The sequence below is a fragment of the Strix uralensis genome, chromosome 22 (genome assembly GCF_047716275.1).
Source record: "Strix uralensis isolate ZFMK-TIS-50842 chromosome 22, bStrUra1, whole genome shotgun sequence".
Classification (NCBI taxonomy): Eukaryota; Metazoa; Chordata; class Aves; order Strigiformes; family Strigidae; genus Strix; species Strix uralensis.
In genome coordinates, this window is record NC_133993.1 from 6,461,414 (window position 1) to 6,477,687 (window position 16,274).

General features: G+C 43.8%; 1 protein-coding gene across 3 annotated transcripts in view; it reads left to right on the forward strand.

The window, feature by feature from the left end:
- MYO1D (myosin ID) overlaps positions 1-16,274 on the forward strand; it is a 166,635-nt gene that overhangs the window by 98,213 nt on the left and 52,148 nt on the right. For 2 of the 3 annotated variants that reach the window (XM_074892275.1, XM_074892276.1), the window contains exons 20-21: positions 525-638; positions 6,483-6,637. In XM_074892275.1, the coding sequence (XP_074748376.1) occupies positions 525-638; positions 6,483-6,637 (269 nt within the window). Of the gene's footprint in view, positions 1-524; positions 639-6,482; positions 6,638-12,520; positions 14,003-16,274 lie in introns of those variants that run through there. The other variant, XM_074892277.1, reaches the window with a different exon arrangement.

Genomic DNA, 16,274 nt, shown 5'->3' on the forward strand with positions numbered 1-16,274 from the left:
AGGGAAATGGGTCCTGCTCAAAGTTAGGATGGTCCAAAGCTTCTGCTTTCAAACGCCTCAGGTCTGGACTGTCACAGACCCTGGTGGCACCCTGTTTAGCTCTGCGGGGCACATACTCTGCATCACGCTTTTGGGATGACAAGGGCACGTTTATAATGTAGGAACAAGAGCCACCTGCCTTGGGCTTGGCGTCTGCCAGCGGACAGGGGCGCAGGTCGAGTCTTGCTGGGGGAAAGCATCTGTCCTTCATTTCATTGAGGCCAGGGATTTTCCCAGGTTGCCCCAGCTCTGCTGGATAACTCTGAGGATGTTGCTTCTCCGAGACTCTGCTTTTCTATATTTGTCCAATGGAATTACAGGGTCCATCTTCCCTTTTCACTGTTTCAAGATCTGTGGAAAAAACCTGTTGAAGACCTGTGTGTTTTGTGTATTTGCTGTGCGAGTTTTGCATATTTACTGCTGCAAAGTTTTATTCTGCTTGTTCTTGCAGTGATTAGTGGGACTGAAAATTTGCTTCTTTCCAGGTCAATCGCTTTAATAAGGTGGAGGACAGAGCTATCTTCATTACTGATCGGCACCTGTATAAGATGGACCCTATGAAGCAGTACAAAGTGATGAAGACCATCCCCCTCTATAATGTAAGTACAAGGACTGGGGAATCTCATCTCGGACTCTCTTAGTCATGGGTGGTGCTTCTACCGTTTAGTTCCATTTTCACATCCATAAAATGGAAAAGACCTTGGTTTACAACTTTTAATATATTTAATGTCTTTAAAACAGTTATGGTGCAATTATCTCCAGCACTGATGCATCATGTTAGCTTTTAATTTCAGTGCATAAAATAAAAGCTAAAACCCAAACTGCTTATCACACTCTCTTCTGCTCATTCTTCTATTTTGTTTTTTATCTTCTGTGTGCCGCAAGATCCTGCCCCCATAAGGGGGTTAGCATTTCACAGCAGCTTATGACACAATTTCTGTGTCTCTGGGGGTTTGTTTGATCCTTCATGTCGTGTTTGAAATTTTTTTTTTAATATTTGTTCATGTTTAATGTAAATCTTATCAAAGCTAAATTCAGAATTATAGTGAGGTATCTGGCCTTCGGGGTAGCAGAGTTTAGCTGCCAGTGACAAAGCAGCAGATTATCACTGGTGTGAAGGGGGATGGGGGAAAACCTCATCGTAGCTCTTCAGCATCCTGGAGTGTGGATTCAACCGCTTGTTTGTTTTCCTCAGCCTGAGGTAACACTACTACAGTTATCTTAAACCTACAGAACCTGGCTGGGTTGCTTGGCAATGCCGTACGCAAATTTGTTGGGACATTTGCATTTGGAGAAATAATAAATCTGGTGTCTGCATATTGCTAAAAGAGCAGAGTTGGGGTTAGGGTAACAGTAAAATCTAATGGGCAGATGTGGAGTGAATGATTAGCTCAGACTGCATCCGTAATGTTAATTTTATAGGTCCTCTTCTAACCTCCTCACTGGTCACCACCGAAGCCCTGCACCGACCCACCGCAGCGTGCGTGTGGAGTGACGTGCTCGTACCCTCACGGGAGCATCCGCTGTGGCGCAGCCATGTCTGCGTGGCAGTGCCTCTTGTTTTGAAAAGACATTACTGCCAGGGAGTTAGCAGCTGCAGGTCATTTTCCTCAGCTGATGTTCCGTTCTACTGACATTATCTCTTAATTGTGCAAAATGAAATTGTCAGCAGATTACGCTGCTAAATGGCTGACTCTCGTTTGTGCAAAGCAACTTGTTCAAATACATGGAGACTCTCAGCAGAGTGTTTTTCCTAGATGGGTGTGTTTTTTGCAAAGTGTCAAGATGAACTCAGGTGGACGAGGTGGAATTTTGTCCATCACAATTTCTCGCTATTAGTTCACTACATTCGTACCTCATACAAAATGGCTAGGCCACTGCAATTCACTTTTACTACATTAGTAATTACAGGTAAATCTGTATTTATCACAGCTTTAGAAAAATGACTGCTTTACCTGTGTGTGATGGGTTTAAAGGTGAAGCTTGTACATTTACACAACAGCACAAGACTGTCACTGTGGGTAGTCTGAATGTTTTCCTCTGAAATCCTTAAGCCTTGAGAGATGGGCCTGTGCAAACCTCATGGAGTTCAACAAGGCCAAGGTCAAGGTCCTGCCCATGGGTCAGGGCAATCCCAAGCACAAATCCAGGCTGGGCGAGGAGTGGATGGAGAGCAGCCCCAAGGAGAAGGACTTGGGGGCATTAGTGGATGGAAAACTATGAGCCAGCAACGTGCACTTGCAGCCCAGAAAGCCAACTGTATCCTGGGCTGCACCCAGAGCAGTGTGGGCAGCAGGGCGAGGGGGGGATTCTCCCCCTCTGCTCTGCTCTGTGAGACCCCCCTGCAGTGCTGGGTCCAGCTCTGGGGGCACCAACAGCAGAAGGACACGGACCTGCTCGAGCGGGGCCAGAGGAGGCCACGAAGATGCTCGGGGGGCTGGAGCACCCCCCTGTGAGGACAGGCTGAGAGAGTTGGGGGGTTCAGCTGGAGGAGAGAAGGCTCCGGGGAGACCTTAGAGCGGCCTCCCAGGACTGAAAGGGGCTACAGGAAAGGGGGGAGGGACTCTTGATCAGGGGGTGTGGGGATAGGATGAGGGGGAACAGGTTTAAACTGACAGAGGGGTGATTTAGATGAGATCTAAGGAGGAAATTCTTCCCTGTGAGGGTGGTGAGGCCCTGGCACAGGTTGCCCGGAGAAGCTGTGGCTGCCCCCTCCCTGGAAGGGTTCAAGGCCAGGTTGGACGGGGCTTTGGGCAACCTGGGCTAGTGGAAGGTGTCCCTGTCCGTGGCATGGGGTGGGACTGGATGATCTTTAAGGTCCCTTCCAACCCAAACCATCCTGTGATTTTATGATTAATGTCTTAAAAATGAAAGGACGCGAGCAAGTTGGATACAATTGGTAGGTTGCCTGTAGGACACCTGTTACTTAGCAATGTTAGCAGTCGCTGTTCTGTTCACAGAACGCGGATGTCTGACATAGAGTCTCCATTCCTACAGAGTGCTGTAGTGCACTGTATGTTGGCTGTCTGCTTTGCATTTCTTCTGGCACCAAAACAGTTAATGGACTGTGCATATCAGTCTCTTGCTCTTAGAATACTTAAATTTCCGCAGATATAAATCGGGTTTATTCGTACATCTGCAATTATTCCCTTTAGCAACCTACCTCAAGGCTTCTTGACCTGGGCAATGGCAAAGGGGTCCTGGCGCACTTTGCACAGGAGGGATGAGTCCAAAAGACCCTTCACTGACTCACACAGGTGCCAGAATAATACTTCAAAATGGAAATTTGATGAAAGCTATCTTTGGTAAATGTTGTGGTGATAAATTTCTGCTCTGTTGGCCACAGCCTCTCCTTTTCCCTGCTTCTCCTGCACCGTGGTCCTGGGGAACAGTAGAAAATCTGCACGTACACATCGGGATTGCATCATGTGCTCGGGCGTGCTCACTGATCCTCTTGATTTACTGCTGACCCCTCTCTGCGCCGCAGGAAGAGGGGAGAGGAGGAGAGAGTTTGGAAATGTGTTTGGTTCACATAGAGCACGTGAAATATTTGTATTTCTTTTGCCAGGATTTCATAAATTGAACTCCTGCTAATGGTTAATGCTGTGATGCAGTTGGTTTTTTCCTTCTGTAGTTATGTTTTATATTTGCTACTAAATTATCTGAATATGTCTTGTCTTTCACCTCTTGAGCTGCCTTGCATCTCTCTCTCATTTTTCTGCGTGTCCGAGCCCTTTTTGCGTGGAAACCCTTTTACTGTGTACAGGGAGGTGGTGTAAGTAGACAATTAGTGATACAGAGCTTCCTTCCCTTTCAGGGAAAGAACATTTGTTTGAACTGATAGGAGGATTTTTGAGAAGCAAATGGATAATGATTACACCAGCCTTGATGTGTACTGGTGTATCAAATAGGTCCTACTAGGAGGATGCGCGTTCGCTGGGGAAGGTGGATTGTCCTTCCGATACGTAAAGGTGAACCCAGCTGAAGCTCCTGTGCCTGTTAGCTGTGCTGCTGGCTGTCAGCAGTTCGAAAGCACCCTATCAACACGGCGACATCCTTAGGGATGGTGTTTCCATGGAAATATCGGTGGAGACAGTCAGCTGATGTCTGTTACGACCATAAACTTGTTTTCGGCTGAAGAAATCACACTACAGTTCCCATCTCTGCTAACTGTGATGGTTTAAGTACAGCCCGTAACGCGTGCCTGCTCGGGTCCCAGGCTCTGCAATCTGTTATTTTGTGTTCTGTGTGAGGAATCTGTAATTTTGTGCAAATGATGACAAAGCAATAACTTTCCTTTCAACCCTGACTATTCCGCTGGATTGAGATGCTACTTGGGGGGATTTTCTGTGTGCAAGCCTTCTGGCAGTTGCCTCAGAAGTACCAATATAAAGTACCTTTTTGTTCTTACCTGGAGAGAAAATAAACAGATAATGGCAGAAAGGAATTAAAAGGCGACTGAGCAGCAGAAAGGATCTTGCAACCAGCTTTCCCAGTAGTGGTGAATACAATAAAGGATGTTCTGAGATGCTGAGAATTTTTCCCTGGTCTTCAAGCGAAGCTAATAGTAGTGTTTGTAAACACTGGGATAAGCACCTTCTCTGAAATGATTTCTTTTGTGCTATATTTATTTGTTCTGATAGTCTTACAGGGAGGGGTGAAATAGGAAAATTTTGAAGGGCTCTTGGACCTTTAACACAGTTCTGTTGAATAATTAATGTTTAAATAGGCTTTTCAAACCCAAAGATTTCAACGTGTTCATCTTTCACACTCGGTGCACATTTAAAACCTTGATGGCAGTAGTCCCTGTGGTGCTATTGTGCTCACAGGATGTTATTTAAGCATGCAAATTAATTTTAAGGGACACTGTAAACCCAGGCAGCTGTTAATGTCTGTGCATGAAGTGTGGCTTGTTTTTAAAGTATTTCATAACCTCAAAATAGCGTGAACGGTAGAGAATAAACTCCACCTGTGTTGGGTATATTATGCAACTGGTAGCTGGAGGTCTCTGCTCAGTGTTTAAAATACCAGCAGTTACTGTAGTTCAGACAGACTCTTCTGCTGTGATAATAAGCCAACAAATGAGTGATTCTAAACTTGTGTAGTGTTTCATCCAGAAAATAGGGCACACAGCGCACTGCTGCGTGTTGGTCGTGGCGTGCTTTTCTGGGACGATGCTGCTGTCTGGTGTGTGTCAGACATCCAGAGCTGAAACAGGTTTCTTGGAAATAATACGTTGTGACTGCTAAACCAAACACACGGATCCAGACTGTTTCTGAATATGTTTCATGCTTCGGAAAGGAGTGAGTAGTCTCCAGCTCGATTTGTGCTAATATCCTTCCCAGCGCTGTCAGTGGGGTTACACAGAAGGGTTTTTTCTTTAAGAAGGGAATCATGAGACTTTCATTTCCACAAAATGGTATATCGGTGCCTCGCACTTTTAGGAGAATGCAAACGTCTGGATCACTCAGAGGAGTCATGTAGTCCTTTAGTGGACAGGGAAGGTCTGTTGTATTCTCTCTCTGTACTTGGTATTCTTTTGCCTTTCTCTCTCTCTTTTTTTTTTTTTACTTTTTTAACACCTGTTTTTTAGGTGCACTTGCCTCTTGATGTTCCTTTTGCTGTCCTTATATTTTATTTCCTCAGCATAGATTAATTTTTTGCTTTTTCAATATTCATCTGAATAGCCTGTGTACCCACATTGCCACTCCTAAAAGTTTCCTGCTTTTACTTTGGGAGATGATGAGGACAAAGCTGTAATGTGCCAAGCAGCAGTTACTTAACAGAAAAAAAACCCAAACCAAAACCCCACACTTCTTTATTTTGTCAGAACAGCAAGACCTTAATCCACACCTGAACACTGGAATCATTACAGCCTTGTGGGGTTGCAAATACTCTTCATCAAGTTGTTTAGGCTTTCAGTAAGCTTCATTCTTTCGTTATCTGCATGTCATTGCATTCCCAGCACTGCATATGGGGATTTGAAGATGGTTGTTGGCCAGACTCATAATTATTGTTGGTTTCCTTTGAAAAGAAAAAAAAAAAAAGCAGGCTTGTGCGATAGTGTGAGATTTTTGGGAAAGCAAGCTTCAGCTGTTAGAGATCCTCCTGGTGCCCTCTTTGCTGGATAGGCAGAAGGGCACTACCGTGACACGGGACAGTGCTGCTTCTGGCAAGAGTTGCTCAGAATGATCCCAGTCTAGACGGTAAAATTTCCTTGCATCTTTGAGACTGTTGACTTCCAAAAAATCGCTGTTGTTCCATCAGGACTTTTTCAGCTTGTGGGAGGAGTGCTGAGCACCTGCACACTGCCGTTGCCCTGAGCTCTCTGGCAGAGGTAGAAGTTGAGAGTGAGCGTGGCACCCTGGAGAGGAAAGAACTGGCCTGGAGAGTAGCAAAGATATATCAACATATATAACATTGTTCTTGCTTCCTCTTCACAGTTGATAGGATTGAGTGTCTCCAATGGAAAGGACCAGCTCGTGGTCTTCCACACGAAAGACAACAAGGACCTCATTGTCTGTCTCTTCAGCAAAGAGCCCTCTAACGACAGCAGGATTGGAGAGCTGGTGGGAGTCCTGGCAAGCCACTTCAAGAGGTCAGTGCTGGGGCTGGATTTTGTTGAAAACTCGGTCTAGTGTGCCATATCAGAAACTTCCCCTGAAGTCATTTTGATGCCAGTCTTGAGCTTTACCTGTGTTACTTCACTGTATTACTGGGATACCAGAGCAACATTTTTTCCTTGCATTTTTGGGACATGCCTTTTTGCTGCCACACTTGGCTTGCCCCACGTACCTTCCCTGAATGTGTTTGTTAGAGCATAGTGGTTTGGGGCTCGATATCACTGAAGATGCATTTTGAGTGTGTCACAGTGTCTCCTCAATGCTTCTTACAGTCAAACTCTTAACATGTAAAATTAAGATACAGCTATTCGTCTCTCAGATTGCTCCCCTGCCTCTGGTATCAGTGGATGATTTATTGCTTGAGCTGTAAAATGTCATCTGTTTCCTGAAAATTGTCTCACGTGTAGATCAATGTGCAAGAGCTGTTTGACTGGTGAACTGAACAGTTAAGTGGTTATTGTGCACGGAGCTTCCTGTAGCTACAGCTGAACTAGCAATAATCACCTTTACACCACAGAGCACGTTCGGGACTGTGCAGACAAGCGCCACAGCAGTGACTGCATTGCAGGCAATCCCATAAAAGTGACTCTGTAGAGGAATGATGTGTGGAGTGAATAGACCTTCAGAGTTGTTCCCTTGTTCCTCCAGTTCTCTCACGAGGACTGGTGTTGGTCAGCATCAGCGTTGGCTTCACCATTCACAATATCATGCTCCGTTTATGACCCATGAAAAGGAGTCTCTATAGGTAAATATTCATACAGAGCTACAAGTGGCAGGACAATGGAAGCAAATTTAGGTTATGTTAGGTAATTTTTTTTTCATCAATTCAAGAAGAAGGTGCCGGTTTAGCCACTTCTCACCACTACAGTGTAAAGTTCACTGCTGCCTGTACTGCTGGAGGTAGGTGCTAAGTTCATTTGAAATGAATTCTCAGCATCGACATCATTTCTTTTGACAATTTTAGTGCTGAAAGGCAAGTGGAAACATTTACTGGTTTTGCATTTCCCTAAATATAGTTTAATTTCAAAGGTAGCTGCTCTTGAAGGCTCAGGAGATTATGGGTATTGTAAAGCAACACACTTCATTTCGGGACTCCTGTGAAGTAGCTGGAGTTCTTTCATGTCTGGCGTGTTTTGAACACAGGTGACATCTTCAGCTAGCTGATGCTCCTCTGTGCCTTAACAAATCTCTAATGTTGGGAAGAGCTGTGAAACCGTTGAGTACGCTCCAGATCCTGTATGTTCAGTGTTCAGATTGCCCTGCTTTGCTGTTCCTTTTGCTCAGACGTTACCAGGAGGTACCCAGCCTTTCTGTCACGTATCCAGTATCGCTCAGTGGGAGGCACGTATTCTTCATTTTAAGAAAGTATGTTGTGTGGCCATCAGTCTAAAATATTGCACCTTTCATATAAGGGTATAGACTATTGATTTTCAATTTCTTATACTGATTTAACAATGACATTTTTATCTTCAAAAAGAATTAGTTTTTATCTAATCACTGTCTGTAGAAGAATGACAGTTAAATACTCTTATATGCTGTTTAATCTTCACTTAATACAATATTAACATTTTTTTACTGCTTCAAATGACAAATCTCAGCACAGCTGGTTAAATGAGAGAGCTGGTCTAAAAGCCCCTTTTTCTCCAACCTCTAATAAAAGTTACTGGTTTAACGATAATGTACAGGAACAGCTCATGTTTAATTTTCCAAATATCCAAATGTCATGGTTTCCCTCTTCAAAGCAATATCTGTAAATCAAAATAAAAGGAAATACTCTTGTTTTCAGCCACTTTCCATTTTCTAAGAGTAAAAAAAATCCTGTCAGTGAATGGGATTAGCCGACCCCTTGCTTGAGAGGCACTTAGGGAATTCCTCATTAAAGGGGATTAGCTGAAAGTCACCATGTGCCTCATGGCAAGTGTCAAGTTTCTCTGTCCTGCCTGTCAGAAGGTGGTTGCTGTGAAAAGAAAGTGGATCCAACAGTAAAATCTTGAGCCTGAAAGTTCAATCGCTGGGTGACCCTGTAATGGGACTTCAGAGCTGTGCTCCACCTGGGACATGGGGAGCAGCTCCCTTGGGTCTCACTTGAGGTCCCCTCTGGACATACAAAGCAATTTCCAGGCATCTCAATACCAGCCCTGAAACCCCTGTTAGGAGGTTTTAGCAAGGGTAAGGTTGCACAGCTACGCTTGGCTGTGTGTGTAGGTAATGATTCTTAAATACTTGTGTAATAAAATAATGTAAAATTCTATGCCATTCTGTATTAGTATGTAGGAAAGATGAGGAGGAGGCTGGTGGTGACATCTATGCTGAGGATGCCTACACCCTCTTAGTTCAGATGCTTTGTTTCAGTTTTTATTATTTTTCCAAACTCTTTGAACTGGGAACTTCAGTGCTGACACATCTTGCATTGGGAATTTTGGAAATTTTCAGCAAGAAATAGTTTAGATATTTTAGAAAAAGTTTAGAGGTAATGTCTTTAGATGCTGTACTCTGGCAGCTGCTTTTGGAGAAGTGACACTGTTCCTGCTCTTAGGCATAAAGGCTTCAAATTTGGCAACATCCTGCCTGAGTTCACACCTTTTGCCCATGAAAATCTACCTGAAACTGCATCTTTTGAAAATTATTCCTAGTAGGAGTTCTCTTACTTTCATGTTGTGGTCGCAAATCAGTATTTATATAGCATAAAACTGACATGATGCTTCTATGAACTATAAAGTTTTGAGTAGCGACTCCTCTGGTTAAGGCAGTGAATTGTGTATAGTTGAGTTAATGGATGTTTGAGTCGTACGTCTAATATATCAGCTAGATTTTTTTTTTTTTTTAACAATGCAATTATTTAGGTAGCTGAATTCCCAACAGAAATGATGGGAAAGCTGGCTGAGATGCTGCTGTAATGGCCACAGTAGGTTCCTGGCTGCCTGCAAGCAGCGTGTAGGCATCTCCGTGAACTTCACCTGGATGTTTTCCTTACTGTTCTCTGGCTGTGGCTGTCTCTTGTGCATGCCAGGTGAGAAGAGCTGTGATTAAGCATGAAATACCTGGAAAAATCCGCTAGCAGCTCATGATTGTTGTTGGTTTCCTTTGAAAAGGGAAAAAAAGCAGCAGGCTCTTGTGGCTGTGCCACTGAGCGATGTGGCCTCATCAGTGCGTTGGGTGGTGCCTCGTAGGAGCAAGCAAAGGAAATTTGGATCATGGGGCTCTTCTTAGGCTGCTCGGCAGGAAGAAGAGGTGCTCTGAGGCGATGAGGGTAGCGCATTGGCCTCATCGTGGGCTTGCCAAAGCACTTGCTTACAGTGCAGGGCAAACAGCTCTCAGAAGCTGTGGATGTGGCCACGGTGTCCCTTCAAGTGTTGGAGCCCATGCTCGGGAGAAAGGGACCTGAAGGGGCTCGTGGAGGAGTGAGAGTGGCCATAAAAGGGGAGGATTATCAGCCAGGAAAGGACTTATCCCTTCCATCTTTTACACCCACATTGCTTCCTGGTCCTTAAGCCTCTAGAAGATGTCTCAGTGATCAGTCTAACATACTGAGGACTCTTTCTTGGCTGTACTTCAGAGCTGTACTTCACCAGAGCAGACCTGATCGTAGCCAGTCTCCAAAGCTCTAATGCTTTTACTCTCATCCTCTCGTGGCTCTCGCACTGCGTGTGTCACCTCCCGTGTCCAGCCCTCCCTGCAGCGTGGAGGTGTCGTGATCTAAACACTGTGGGTTGTAAAGGCAGCTCAGATGTCACCACCAAAAGTGACAGAGACCCATCCTTTGTTCCCAAGCACTGCGCTGCACTCTGCAGCACACCCTGACTTAAAGAATCTATTTTTTTTTTTTTTGTCTGTGTTAAAACACACACGGTATTTTCTGTCTGGCTGACCCACGCAGTTCAGATCAACGTGTATCAGTGGCCTGCTCTCTTCGATGCTTTCTGTTCTCCTAATCCCTGTATTGTCTGCCACTGCAGTCGCTGGTTTTCTTCCAGGATTGCTGAAGGCAAGGGGGAGTTAAGAACAGTAAAAAGCAATCCCTGCAGAACTGCAGCAGAAAATCACTTGCCTAAGGATAATTTTGTATTTTCCATTGTGCTTTGAGACCTGTCAGCCAATTTTAATCATTAGTGTGCACTGGATTAATTTTCTTTAGTTCTGGGTTCTTAAACTGGCATGCCTTAGAGCCAGTTGCATTGGCACTGCTACGCTATTGACCGAGCAGTAATTCATAAAAATGGATCTCAAACTAATACGATGGGCTGTTGGCTCCATTAAAGCCTGTTACCCTGTTCTTGTTCCATGCAGGGCTCTCTTTGGCTTGGCCCAAGGTGTCTGTAGGAAGAGTACATTCCTCAGCTTTCCCTTTGACGTGCCTTACGTATTGTAATTTTGCTCCATCTGTGCATTTTATTACATTAGCCAAGAGGGTAGCAATTTATTTGATTGTGGAAGTGGATGGGTTTGGTTATCAGGCTTAGTGCCATGTGCAGGTGTATCATCTCTGCGTAATACAGGCATGTGGGTATGTATAATTTATACATATGTAAAAAATTGGGGGAAATATATGTATATACATATATGCGTGTATGTAAAGATTGGAGAAAATATGTATGTGTGTATGTAAAATGTGGAAAGTATATGTATATATACATACATGTAAAAAAATTGGGGGGAAAAAAATCTGTGCCCTCAACCTTTCAAGACAAACTGAAATAGAAACACGTTTGGTGTCAGTGCACAGTTTGCCCAAGCTTCAGTATTAAGCGTGGGGAAGTGCATCCTCACAAAACACACCTTTCTTTGCCTGCGCTGGCACATAGGGGATATATCTGGGATTAAAGCTTTGTTATGTGAAATACTGTAAACAAACAGACCCCGGTCCGATGAGTTCACGGTCTAAGCAGACCAGGGAGCCTGGAAGGGGGAGAAGTGGGGTTGTGTGGGAGCGGAGGCTGCTCACCCCTTGGTATGGACATAGGAGAGACCAAAGCTGAGCTTGGGCCCAGCCTAGGGGAGACTGCTTTAGGGCATTCAGAAAAGCCTTTCTTTGGGGGGAAAAAAAAAAAAAGCTCACTTCTAACTGTTTTCCTGGTATTCAAAGCTTTAGTCATAAATACTAGTTTCACTAGAATTGCTTAAAACTTTGGATGAGTGCAGTATGCCCCTAATCCCCCTGAACGACATAAATCGAGTGTCAGAATAAAACCTAACCAGAACTGCAGGCAATTTGGGGAGATTAAATGTATTTGGTACAAATAGAAGAATTCATAAACGTGCGTTCTGGTTTTCTGCTCTTTGCAACAGTTCATGTTGTGGCAAACAAAGCTTCCTGCAAACACATTTAAGTGAAAGATTTTAAAATTCACTGTTATCTAAACAGTGGTGTTTAAGGTTAAGCTCTGAGAGTGTTGCCTACTGGGTGATTTTTGTTAATAGTATGAATGCTGAGATATTTGTCAGATAAATGGGAAGAAACACTCTGTAAATACACATTTTCAATCCATTGTGCAAGGGTGAAGACAAGCATTTTGCACATTTTTGGTGCTGTCTGTAAAAAAAGACAGAGGAGATTCAACATGATTTTACTTTTCTTGTGTAGGTGAAAATCCTCAGCTCGATTACAAGCACGGTCTGGAACACAAATCGTTAAGTAGGAGAGTCCAGTTTGATTAAAATCGATTCAATTTTTTTTTTTTATTTGAATTTTTTCCACTGATATGAAGAATTGTACCTTCCAGCTCAGGCCCAGGTATCATGCAAGAGGTTAACAACACTTCAGTTTGTCATAAAGATGCTCTTTCATAACAAAACTCTGCTGATTTTAATCCGTTTAAAATTGTTCTTTGCTTTTAAAGCTGTTTACCTTTCTCTTGTAGAAACCTCGATTAACTGCTGAGACTAATAGATTTACAGGCGAGTTAAACCAGAAGCGTTTTCTCTGTAGCCAGCGACAATCTGGAGGACGTGGTGGGGATTCACACTTGTGGGTTTTGGGGACAAAGCAAGAAAGAGGAGCTCAAACTGGTATTTGAAAACACAAGTGTGGTGGTGTGCTGCTGACAAAGCCACCTTACTCCAAGGAAATAACCATCTCATAAGGCAGAAAGCCTCCACACAAAGGAAGGGTGTTACAACCGCTGGTGTCAAATTAATCTGTCACTTAAGCTTTGTGAACGCTATGAAAATTATCCATTAAGTGACAATGGGTGTCAGCAGCGCTGGCAGCCCGGCTGCTGATGAGTACTCTTTAACTGGAAGTTTCCATCGAGGCTGGTGATTTCTTGTAGGCTAGATGAGATCAAAAGGAGTTGAGCGCCGCTTCAGAAAAACGGGCTGGAAACAAACTGCTTCTAAATTGCTATTTAATACGATTTGTCCTTTGTCACCACTGCCAACTAACCCGTGTTTAGCTCTGATTCAGCCGTGCCAGTGGCTGACACCATTGTCAGCAGCGGCTGGAGCCTGACAAAGGACCAGACTTTATTCATAGCAGACTCTTCCCTAACACTTCTTTCAGTGCTTGAGCTTTGTTTTTATACAGGATTTCTATTAATAATTAATTTTTCGTAAAATTCTGCTGTGCTTGGGGGGGCCCCTAACCCACAGTTTGCTGTCAGCACTTAAGCACCGGGTACTCGACCCTGCGGAAGGGTAGTGGCAAAAGGAAAAGTAGTTTCCTTATAAAAAAATAAATTAAAAAATAGATATGTAAACTGGAAAAATTGGCTTAATTCTCTTACCTTGGCTTACTGACTCAAAAACTATTTCTAAGACTTAGCTAAGATGTACGTTTGGCTAATTTATGATCTTTATAATCTTCTCTACTAACTCCTGTATAGGTTTGTCAACCCCACGGTTGTAACTTGGGCTAAGAAATGACAATTTTCCTTTGGAAAATACGTTGCATAAATTAAAGATACGGTGCTTTCAGTGACTCCAGCGCATGAAGAGGTGGAATTATAGCACCCTGATGAAGCACACTGTCTTTTTTAATTCTTTTATATTTTGGAAAAGGTTTCTGCAGCTGTGGATGCTACTGAGCTTTTCTGAACACTCGTCCTGATAGAAGGGAACTCGTTAAGGAACTCAGAAGAGGATTGTTTCCTTTCCTAAAACTCATCTTCCAGATGCTGCTGCTGCAGCAGAGTTCATTCGCTGTCTCTGAAATGGCTCCTGAGCTCCCTGGCCAGGGAAGCCTTCCCCATCTCACATTCTAGTGAAAAAGTAGCTTTTTGTTACACTTCTCAATGTGTTCCTGGCATGGAAAAAACCCTTTGTCTCCCTCAGTCCTGGATTTGTTATATTGAGAATAAAATGAGCTCGAGAGAGGGGCTTGGGCTTTCAGGAGACTGAGTTTAATTTTTGCAGCAAAATTGTGAATCTTTTATTTGAGTACTTGCCCTCTGCATCTAAAAGTCAATTTTTTTGTCCAGTAACATGAATGGTAACAATTTATTATATTTTATGGCCTTCCTTTGAGTACGAAGAAGTTTATTGGTCAGTTTTTCCTTCCCTAGCCTGCCCATGTCCTACTCCCATTGTCAATGTGAATTCTGTGTAAAATCCACTGGAAGGAGGACTCTGCTGTGGCTGAGACACATTCCAGTTGCTTTATACCAGCATCTCCATGTAACCAGATGTTAAGGGTCCTCCTGGGATGGAGATCTTGGTACAAATGAGAAGTTATTGGAGCTTGATGTGCTTTGAAGGAGATTGACTTTTCCAATGATTTAGTTGCTTGGCGTTTTCTGAAATTGTTTTGTATTTGGGAAGTCTTATTCAGGGCACTTAAAAAATCATTGATTACTTTGAAAATTTAGAACCAGGTTTCCACAGTAACTGTAATTCTTATGAAAACAGCTCCCCAGTGACCCAAAGGTCCTCTCCAGCCCCCTACACCAGTGTGATGTATTACTAACAAGTGATGTTTTGTCTTACTAGCCTTTTGCAGAGTGTTCTTTGAGTTGCCTAATTCATTCCCCATCTCAAACTAGTGGATCTACTGGGCTAAAACAAGCGATTCCTTTCTGTTCTTGGACAGTCTATAGCAGCACTGTGAGACTGGAAGGATTATTGGTGGTCTGGGGGGAAAAATAGCATTTAGACTGTCAGAAGCCATGATAGATGTTTTGCGGTGTCCTAGAATAGAAAATTCAAGCCCGTTCGCCTCATTTCTAGGTGTTATAGAAGCCAACATACTTCCAAGTACGAACATTTTAATATTTTGGAGCATTTAACATTTTCTGTGCCCTTTTATGAGCCTCTGTCCAGCTCCCTCCTGTCCTTGGGGAATTTATGATCAGAATATAAAAACAATTAAAGAAATCACACCTGAGCAGTCCGTGTGGCGCAGCAATATGAAGTTCTGCTGCCTCGCCAGCCTTCCCAATCAAGCTTCCCTGTTGATGCTGCTACTGTGGATTTTCTCCAGAGAGGGTATTATTGTAGGAATAGGTGAATGGGAGAAAAATGTTTCTTAGGGGCTCTCTTCTATATTCAGTATATTCATTATCACACCTTTCTAACCACGTTATTATTTTCAATCTTGAACTACAGTTCTTGGCATTGATTCAAGACTGAAAGTTTGACACGAACCATCCCCTTGCCCGCTGTTAACAAACTTATATAAGCAGAAAACATCTTCTAAAGAGCCTCTGGTGGTGCAATCCATTGTACAAAAATCCCAAGGCACGTCTTGAAACCGAGCACGGCGCTGCAGGAGCAGCCTGACGTGGCAGAGTTACGCTGCCAGCTGTACGTGTGTGGTTGCACAAGTAAAGGTTGTAAATACTGATGATCTTGCTGTTGGTTTAATTCTCAACCAAAGCATTGGCTGCCTGCTGTTCCAAGAGCCTTTCCTCTCCAGTAAACAGATGGCCCCACGTTGGCTGGCCTTACCAGGGCTTAGTTTCACCAGTAAGTCAGTATTATCAAGCTGTCAAAGGACCCATCTGCCCCGAGCAGCTGTCCTGGCATCCGCCGGGCTGTGTGCTGGGAACCTCCCTGCTTCGCAAATCTCAGGCATATAAAACTTTTATATTTTTGTTTTATTTGGGGAGGGGGTTGTAATTCATGCCATCTGCCTCATGTGCGTAAGTGAAAGGGATATTACATTGGAAAACAAGCTACTAGAGAAAAGTAATCTTTAAACTCTCTCCTTGTAGTCTGCCATAACTATACCAGCATGTTTTACTTAACTTTTTTTAAAAAAAATGCAGGTTTGGACTCAAAATGGATGCAGATATATTTTTGGTGTCAACACACAACTTCAAACTTGTGCAGATTCTGGTGTGCTTAGGGCCTGCTCTTCCGCTGACTCACATCTTCACCAAAGCGTGTAACCTCTTTCCTTCCCTGTGAGGTGGGATGCTGCTGCCAGCACCGCTGGGCAGGGGTCTCAGCACCCCGCAGCTACAGGGTGCAAACCTTTGGAGATCAGGAATATCTCCCAGGTGATGCCTGGATACCAGCATAAGTTGCTGCGGTCCCCACTGGTTTGTAGGGAGTCACTCAGCGGGGTGGTTTTCCTACCCTGACGTTTCATTATTTCTGATGAAAGGTGCTTAGTGGCTGCTTCTTCGTCAGCTCTGGGGACCAGATCCAGGTCCAAGCTTCTGCTGTTGCTTTGCC